This window comes from Helianthus annuus, chromosome 7, assembly GCF_002127325.2.
Source record: "Helianthus annuus cultivar XRQ/B chromosome 7, HanXRQr2.0-SUNRISE, whole genome shotgun sequence".
Taxonomy (NCBI): domain Eukaryota; kingdom Viridiplantae; phylum Streptophyta; class Magnoliopsida; order Asterales; family Asteraceae; genus Helianthus; species Helianthus annuus.
In genome coordinates this window covers 148,670,314-148,679,474 of record NC_035439.2, presented here as the reverse complement: position 1 = coordinate 148,679,474, position 9,161 = coordinate 148,670,314, and the positions used below count along the sequence as shown (strand labels likewise).

Here is a 9,161-nt window from a genome sequence, read left to right as displayed (position 1 = left end):
AGCTACCCATACAGTTCATGGCATAGTAAATAATTTAGTTTAAGCTTTGATCTTTTTTAGTATAGTTACAAACATATATATTAGTTTTATTTGTAAGATATGTAGACTTCCATTGCAGCTAACAAAAAATATATTTAGTTAAATAAATTGTGGGGTTCGTGTGAACACGGCACACAAAACTCTAATCGTCTCTTGTTTGCCTTCTACCTCATTTAACTACATGGTCATTTTAAACTTGTTGACCTCTCTCTCCTTCATTTGAACCTTTAGTCGGCGTTCATTACCCTTATAACTGATCTTAATCTCAACCAACACCACACACTTCTGTGTGTGGCAACAACGAACCTCTCACAAACCTCGATCCACAACAGTGACCCTCACAACCCTTGACCCCTTAGTAACAACCTTCAAACCCCATATGAACTTGTGAGAGCTTTTTTGATTAGTTTTATTTATTTGACTATATTAAGTTTTGGGGTAGGCACAAAAATACTAATCTCACACCCTTACAAGAGCAAGAAGAGGAAAAGTTGGACATATGAATGCATCATGTTAATATATTTGAGTTTTAGTTTTGTTTCTTCAAAAATCAGAATGTTTAATTACATGTAAATATCTCGAAATCTTATGTTTTTATTTATAACAAGTATACATCTTCTGATCTTTATATTACTTTGATTGTATGGGTAATAAAAATAGTAAAACTAAATCCTACTTTTAAATATACATGTTTGTTTATCATGAGATTAGAACCCTTAACCTTATGAAGAATTATACATTTTCAATATAACTTGATACCGTTAGGTTATAAGCCCTTTGATGGAAAATTATATATTATCGATTTGTCTTTCTTAATAAAAGATTAACCAATTATCAGTGTAATATATTAAACATTATATGTAGAAAAGGATTATAATATTAATTAACTTTAGCAATCCTAATCCTATCATTAAAGAAGGTGTATCTTTGATCATAATCACATAGAGAGAATCTAGCTGATAATGAATAATGTCCCACCTCAATAACAATCTAACAACTTGTAATACATGCATTACAACTCGTACAAATGGCCATGAATGAGGAGACATAAGTTGCTAGATATGGTGGAGACATAAGTTGTAACATTTTACTGATGGGAAATTTACTAAAGGATTCAGATGATGCAGTGTCACACACACTGTAACACTGATGCATGGGTCCAAGGCATCACCTCATTTGCCTACACATTAATAAGGTTGTAACTATTTCTCACCCCCAATGGAATTGTGCATTTATCACTTGTACCTTCTATTTATTGCGTATCCAAGTACATACAGGTCTTATATAACATTACTTTTTATCCTTTAATAGTATTTAATTATTCGAAATAAACAACATTTTAAGCTATAAATATTCAAAGATTAAGCCACTCTGCTCATTTTCAAAATCTCTTCAGACTTGAATCGTTTATTGTTATTGGTTATATAACACATGTGTAATTATTTTTATATCTACTTTAAATCATAACTATACACATATGTGTGTGTACATATATATAACATATTATATATATTGTTTAGTTGTTTTGGGTTAACTTTATTTGTGAACAACCCCTTGATAGTAAACTGTGTGACCTTGTCTTAACCCTTGATTATCAATACATGTTTATTTACATCATCAAATCGTAAATATCCTGGCCTCGAAAAAAATTCTGATATATTACGTTGGACTAGGAATATTAGTCAAGAAATGATGACAACCTTGGTTAGAAAAAGAGAGACTAGACGAGTATAGAAAGGATCCATAAGCAGACAATTTTCTAGAATGTTTATTTTATTTTTATTTTATTGTCCTTATATATTAGGATAAAATATTTATTGATTGTAATATACTTTTAGATTAAAACATATTTCTGGAAATAAAATTATTTTGTTTTGTAACAAGCAGAATGTTGAGGTTATATATTATTTTAGAAAATCAAAAATATGTTTCAGGAAATATTTCTTTTCTTGATGCAATAACGAAAAACAGAAATAAGTTATATTTTTTTAATGTAATAAACACAAATATTTGGATAGTTCTAAGCTTTTCCACCAACTTTATTATTTTATTAAGAGTTGTAGCTCAGCACTTTCGTGTTTTTTTTTTAATGTTTTAAAAGTGGATTGGTTATTGAAGGCCGTATTAGTATTAATAAGGGTGATCTCGGGGAGGGGAGCGAGGAGTGGATTCTCCGAGCAGGAACACCGTCGCCATCAATTCGGGGAGGGGAAGCGGGGTGGGAGAGCGGTGTGTACTCATCGATTGAGAGAGAGGGGGTGATTGGTTGTTAATGTGGGTCCACCATTTTTCCACCGTTTTTTCTTCTTTTTTTATAAAAAAATAATTGTGTGACTGGAGTGATGCTAACGTTTGAGTGCAAAATGGGGACTTAAGATGGGAGTTGACGTGGCGCGTGTTGATTGGGTGTGTGTAAGAGATGTCATTCCCCTAAGAGAGGAGTGCCCCTCTCACCCTAAGGATAGAAATTAACCTAAATCCAACGTATAAAATCGAAACTCGGGATGGATATTTGGGTATGAGATCGTGTATTATTAGATTAGTTTTTAAAAGATTTCGAGATTAAGTGACGGATATATATATATATATATATATATATATATAAGGTGATACCAGACCAGATTACTTAGAAATATTATTTTCACTTTTTTATAATCTTATAATCTTGGATGATAGAGCAATCTACTAACTTACTTTTTAGTTTTTATATTTCTATACTTCCCAGAGTAATAAATAAAAATATGAAATATTAAGAAATATACTTGACAATGTCAATACCTGATAAGTAATGAGTAATCGGGTATCCAATGGCCAATGGGTAACGAATAATCATGTATCCAACAAGCATGAATCTTGATATCAAATACGATTTTACAATTAGATATGAGACTAAGATCACTAATACATGTTGAAGGGGAAATCTATAATAATAATAATAAATAAATAAATAATATTTGTAGTTTTAACGAAAAATAATTGTTTATAATGCCTTGAATGACTTTCCTTTTGACTCGATCCAACTTCATACTTTTATGATAACATAACAAGTCCCGAATCGAGAACACGAAAACGGGGGGAGGGGGGGGGGTTATCACACCCATTGCTTATAGCCTGCTATATGAATGAGGATACATAACAAGATGAAAAATGGTGGTCACTGGTTTCTTCATATTCGCCGCACCATTTACATCAGGTCGTCTCGACATATATGTTTCTTCTAGACAAAACAACTGATTTAGAAATATAAATAGTATGTAAAAAAGAAAACTAAATCTTAACATATATGAATTCAGTACGCAAATGACATGCATTTTACACTTAAAATCACATATAAGACCATCCACAATAGGATGAATTTGTATGTTTTTAAAAAGAGAGAAAAATGAGACGGAGGAAAGAGATGATGATATTGAGGTAACAAAGTGTCAATGTGTATTTGAAAAAAAAATGAGGTATGTGAGTATAAAGAAGGAGAGAGCAAAGAGAAGTTATTATTTTAACGTCATCCGTAATCATAAACCCCCTTTGTAAGTTTTATGTGACACATGTCGTGTCACGTCACACAATGGCTTTATGGGCGTTATATCACTAGAGGCCAAACCTCTACTCATCATTACCTAATTATTAATTTTCATTTTATTAATTAATTAAAACAACACTTAACTTTTTTTGATTGGTCAAAGTTTTGAAAATCCCCTCCGTCACGCCGCTATCACCATACCGCCCCCACCATTTTCTTCCCTTATAGCGCCGTCCGTCGTGGTGTTCGGGACGCTATGGCTAAAAAAACCCCACATCATGCCCCACTACATGTGAACTAAACGGTTTGAGTAAAAGTGAGAGAAACTATCCTGTTGATTGGGCAAAGGTCATATGACAACTAAAAACATCACCCAGATACATATCAATTGGTGATGCTCTAACATAAGGGGGGTCGGGGCGTATTCGGTAAAGCTCATCGGGGAGGAGAGATGGAAATCGGTGGGTGGCGCCAATCACTCGGGAGAGGAAATCGGGGAGGAGAGATGGAGGGGGACCGGTGGCGGCTCACCGAGAGAGAGGGAGGAGAGAGAAGGCAGCTGTCCAATCAAACCTTTTCTTTTTTTTTTCTTTTTTTTTTAAAAAAAAAAAACCAATTCACCTAAGAGGGGAGTGGCGCCATCAAATTGGGGTGTTAGGAGAGTTTAAGAGGGGAGTTGACGTGGCACACGGGGATTGGTTTGGCGTAAGAGAGGGGACTCACCTATTAGGTGAGCACCCCCTTCACCCTAAGCTAAAAACATGATCTTTATAATACTTCAATCCATATGTACCAGTCACATCAAAGTTGCGAGGACCACGAACAACCAAAATCATTATACTATTAAAGCGACCAAATAAAAAATTATGTAGTACAAATTTTTTTTTTAATATATATAGTTTTATTATAAATATGTATAGTTTTCGTACATGTTATTTATATATTCAAATGTACATGTTTATTATCAAACATAAACATTGCATATGTATGAATGGTTGATGGTTAACTTTATTAGCCGTTTATTAAAAAGAATAATCAAACAAGTTGGAGTACTTTTGGTTTTTGCTTAGCGTTTTATTTGTTTGCATCGTTTTTGTCAACCACGAAACTTGGTGATAAGATCCAGTAGATTATTATAAGAAACTTTTTGATAATAACTTTTCTTTAAAAAAACCCCCACCAAACTGCCACATAAGTGGAGCCCTTTATCGACACCTAAGAAATAATACCATACAAATACAATGGAAGCCATTATAAAGGGCCATGCCCACTTTTTAACGACCGGTATGTGGCACATTTACAAATAAGTGCACGTAACGATATGTAGCTATATGTTCTTTATTTTAGAATAATTTATATTTCTTGTTATTCAAAACATATTATGTTAAAAATTACGTGACAAATATGTGATTTTTCAACTACTTAAATTATATCAAATCCGTCTTGGACTAGGCTTAAACCCTTGACTTCAAGAAAAGCAACACCTGGATTTTAATGACTGCCAAGTTGACCCAATCCCCCACCTAGGGTTGCAAACGAACTGAACGAACATAAATAAAACTTTGTTCGTGTTCGTTTAAAAAAATATATGTGTTCACAAACTGTTCATAAACATTTACCGAACGATATTTTATGTTTGTTTGTGAAGGAAATGAACTTTTTGTGTGCGTTTGTGAACTTTCAGCAACGAACGTTGATTAACACAAATGTGCGTAAGCTTGTTTATGAACACAAATGGAAACAAACAAACAAACAGAAACAAGCGTCCATGAACAAAATATTTAATATAATGACATTTATTAAATATTTTTTTGTCGAAATTTTTAAGTATTTAAATAAAATATAAAAACTAAAAACACTATCAAACACGTTAACGAACGTTCATGAACATAAATGAACGAACATAACCTCTGTTCATGTACGTTCATTTAACTAAACGAACATAATTTTTTGTTCATGTTCGTTTGTTTAATAAACAAATGAACACAAACGAACTTTCTGCTAAATGGTTCACAAACTGTTCGTCAAACGTTTGGTTTGTTCCCCCCTCTACCCCATCCATAGTCAACTTATTTACATGGATTCCATGTTAAATACGGTTACAAAAATTATTTATAAAATAATACATTTGAAAAGAATCAAGTTAGAAGATAACACCTCTTTTATAACAACCTTTTTTTTTTACATTTTGAATATCACGTAATATCACATTGTCAATTTGAACTCACATCAAATTTACAGGGCAAACATTATACCGTAGACCTATATGTTATGGATAGAAAAGATACATTTAAATAACTAATTATTTGTTTCCGGTCTTGCCAATTTCAGACCATCCGTAGTGGCCCAAAATTTTGGCATTTTTTCACAAAATCACGCCCCAAAACGCCCAATTACCGCCCTCTTGGCGTTTTTTCAAAAAAAAAAAAAAATGCTTTTGGCGTCCTTTTTCCAAACTTCAATTGTTTTGGCCAATCACTGGTTTCCATACTGGGATTTGTCCAATAACATTTTTGGATGGTTTTTTTATTTAATTATATTATACCCCTTTTAACATAACGTCCCATAATACTCACATCCCTACTACACCATTTTAATAAAACATCTCATAATGCATACTGACTAGACTACTATATGACGCAAAACACCTAAGAGGGGGGACATTATTCATATTTAGTCTCACTCACACATGTTGTGAAAAGGCTTTTGCTCGTTGGATAACACATATTTACAACCATTGTTAAATCAAACATTGTCTGTATGACAAGTGTGAAACCACACATGTATTTGTTCTAAACATATGTTCCCCAACCTTGTAGGTTCCGACTTCCTAGTTCCAACTTTTACACGTTGAACCCACAATCAAACGCCACGTTTATTCCCATTTTTAGGTAAATTACACATTACACATCTACTTCAAACATCAACCAAACTATGTATAATTATAATCTTTAACCATAATACATCTTAACCATAATACATTTATCAACAAACTTTTTAATATTAATCCCAAGCAGACACTATGGTGAGACTCCGTCCCAACCACCCAAAACTAACCCCACCTAAATCTTCTTTCACAGTGAATCCCGGGTTGCCACGTGTCCCCGAGTTAACCTTCAACACCAACGAGTCAACGGTAACTCGACTCACCGGTTTTTGATCAAACCCTGCCATCCTCATCCGTGCCCGCCACTTGCCAAACACTTCGCATCTTTCAACTCGCTCCCTACCTTCACACACAACCGAGTTACCGATTCTCCGACTCAGTCCTTCCTCTATCTTAACTCGCTCCACACTCTCCCTCCCAATCGTTGCGTCAAACGAGTCAACCAACGCCGTGTAATAACCAAACACGTCATTCACACGCGCCGTAAACGAGGCCGTGTTTGTGTTCAAATCCTGCTCCGCCACCGTCACCACCGCGGGCGACATCCCTTTCACGCGCCGCAGAAGCGCGTCTCTTAGATTTTCCGTGCTCACACTTTCATCCGGAAACTTATTCAACTTAAAAGCAAAATTCACCACCAAAACGTCGTCGTTTGCAACTAATAACCCTTGTTTACTTATCTCCGATAATTTAAACTCCAAAACATTGTAACTAAACAAAACACCTAATTTGTTAGCAAGCGATTTAAGCCCATCACCCAAAACCTTCAATCTTTCAACACCTCCGTTACCAAAATCTTTAAAAGTCGTTAGCTTTAACGAAATAGGTATTCTGTTACCGTTACTGTTATTGTTACTATTACCGTTACGGTTATTAATCCGACGCGCTGCTGCAATCTCGTGAATCAAGTACACATATTGAAGCGCGTGTCCTACGTCAAAGTCCACCACGTGGATATTGAATTTCCCCTCGGGCTGAACCGGACCGGACATCGAACCAGAAAAAGTTTGCATGATGAGATTATTAGCCGCCATAAAAGCTAGTTTGAAACACGGGGACTTGTCGTAAAGCAGTTGCGTAGAAACAATGTGGTCTTTTTTGTACAATTCAATAGTGGATGACGATTGTTCCTCCACCGTGGATTTCACGCGTAGCCGTGCGCGTAGAGCAGAAGCAATGTAACAACCCACTCGTTGTTCAGGAGTCCCACGCGCGTAGGAATACTGGTTCAAGCGCGTGGTTAATTCCCTCGCAATCTCTAATTTCCCATCTGTTATTGCTTCAGCAGCATCTGATATCAACTGTTTTAAACAAACTGTTGATGAAGATGACGCACATGACGATGAAGACGACGTCGTTGGAGTAGATGGAATCCTAGTTTCCGGTTTTTTACAAACCGGGTTAAATAACTTTTGTAACGTCTCCGAATAATTAGTATCTGTCACCGCTGAAACGGCGTCGTTTTCGCCTTCTTCATCGTCTAACAAAAGCTCTCTCTCTAGCTCTCGTAGCATCCGTCTCTGCACTTCTTTATTCACCAGCGGTTGTTGTTGTAGTTGTTTTCCACTGTAACTGTGACTGAACCTTTCCGTTTGAAGTTGTTGAGACGATGATGAGAAATTAGATACAGAAGAAACTTCCGGCGAGCTAATAATATTCGGATGATTGTTATAACCATAAGCCCTTGGTTTCACGTTTCTCATGTGTTGTTGTTGAAACTCCACCAACGATCGTTTTCGGATCATACCAGACCGGTAATTTACGTGTTGGTTGTTCATCATAGACATGGATCTACCGGAAATGTTGAAGTAATCTGGATATCCGCCGGAAAACCCAGACGACATTGTCGCCGGAGGTAATAAAAAAATGGAATTTAGAATGGGTTTTGTGGGTTTGAACGAAGAGAAAAGTTGGATGGATTCAAGCGTATAGAGAGGAAATAATATAAGTATTGAGGGGTGTTTGTTCCGAGTGTGTTATAAAAAGCTTCCTTTTATTGACTGGAGCCACGTATTACAATAAATATGTATAACGATATACGGTTTGATTATTTAATTATGATTAAATAGGGAGGGGTAATGTTGGATGGATATTAATATTTACGGTTACATACTTATGATTTATTTATTGTTTTGCAATAACTAATATGTAAATTGTTTGGTTGGATTTTCATATTTTGGGAACATATGTACATCAACTTTAAGTAATGTTTTGTAGTTAAAAATGAATTTATATAAAAGAAAATTACAAAAATAGAAATCGAAAAAAGCCATTTTCAAAACTAGCCATCTTTGTGTCCTTGGAGCGACACATCATGCACGGGATGCGTCTTTGAAGAGATTTCATGCATGTGATACGTTTGTGGGTCCACCTCGTGCGTCTGAGAGGTCCACCTCATGCGTCTGGGGGTCTCTTAATTCGTCTGGAATTATGTAACTTTTGAAAACGCCACGTGTCCATTTTTTCTTGGGTTTCGATGTTGTGGCTTCAAAAGCGCATTCTGTGTGTGATGCGTCGTTCCAAGAACGCGGAAGATGGCTAATTTTGAAAGTGGGTTTGGTCAATAACTAGTTTTGTAAATTCCCCTATATATAAATCACTCAAATTAGTTTTTGTAGATTTTGTGAAGTTTTACTTAAAATATTTTTATTTATATGGTGATAACATTAGTTTTCTTATTGCTTAAGTCCAAACGCTCAATTCAAGATCAACTTT

The 9,161-nt window shown here is 35.2% G+C and overlaps 1 protein-coding gene across 1 annotated transcript; it reads right to left on the bottom strand.

The window, feature by feature from the left end:
* Positions 1-6,409: 6,409 nt before the first annotated feature.
* On the bottom strand, positions 6,410-8,471 carry LOC110869277 (scarecrow-like protein 8). Its single transcript, XM_035975444.1, has 2 exons — positions 8,383-8,471; positions 6,410-8,351 (listed from the first exon to the last, which is right to left on the bottom strand). The coding sequence occupies exon 2, from the start codon at positions 8,288-8,290 to the stop codon at positions 6,563-6,565; it is 1,728 nt and encodes a 575-aa protein (XP_035831337.1). The 5' UTR covers positions 8,291-8,351; positions 8,383-8,471; the 3' UTR covers positions 6,410-6,562.
* Positions 8,472-9,161: the final 690 nt, after the last annotated feature.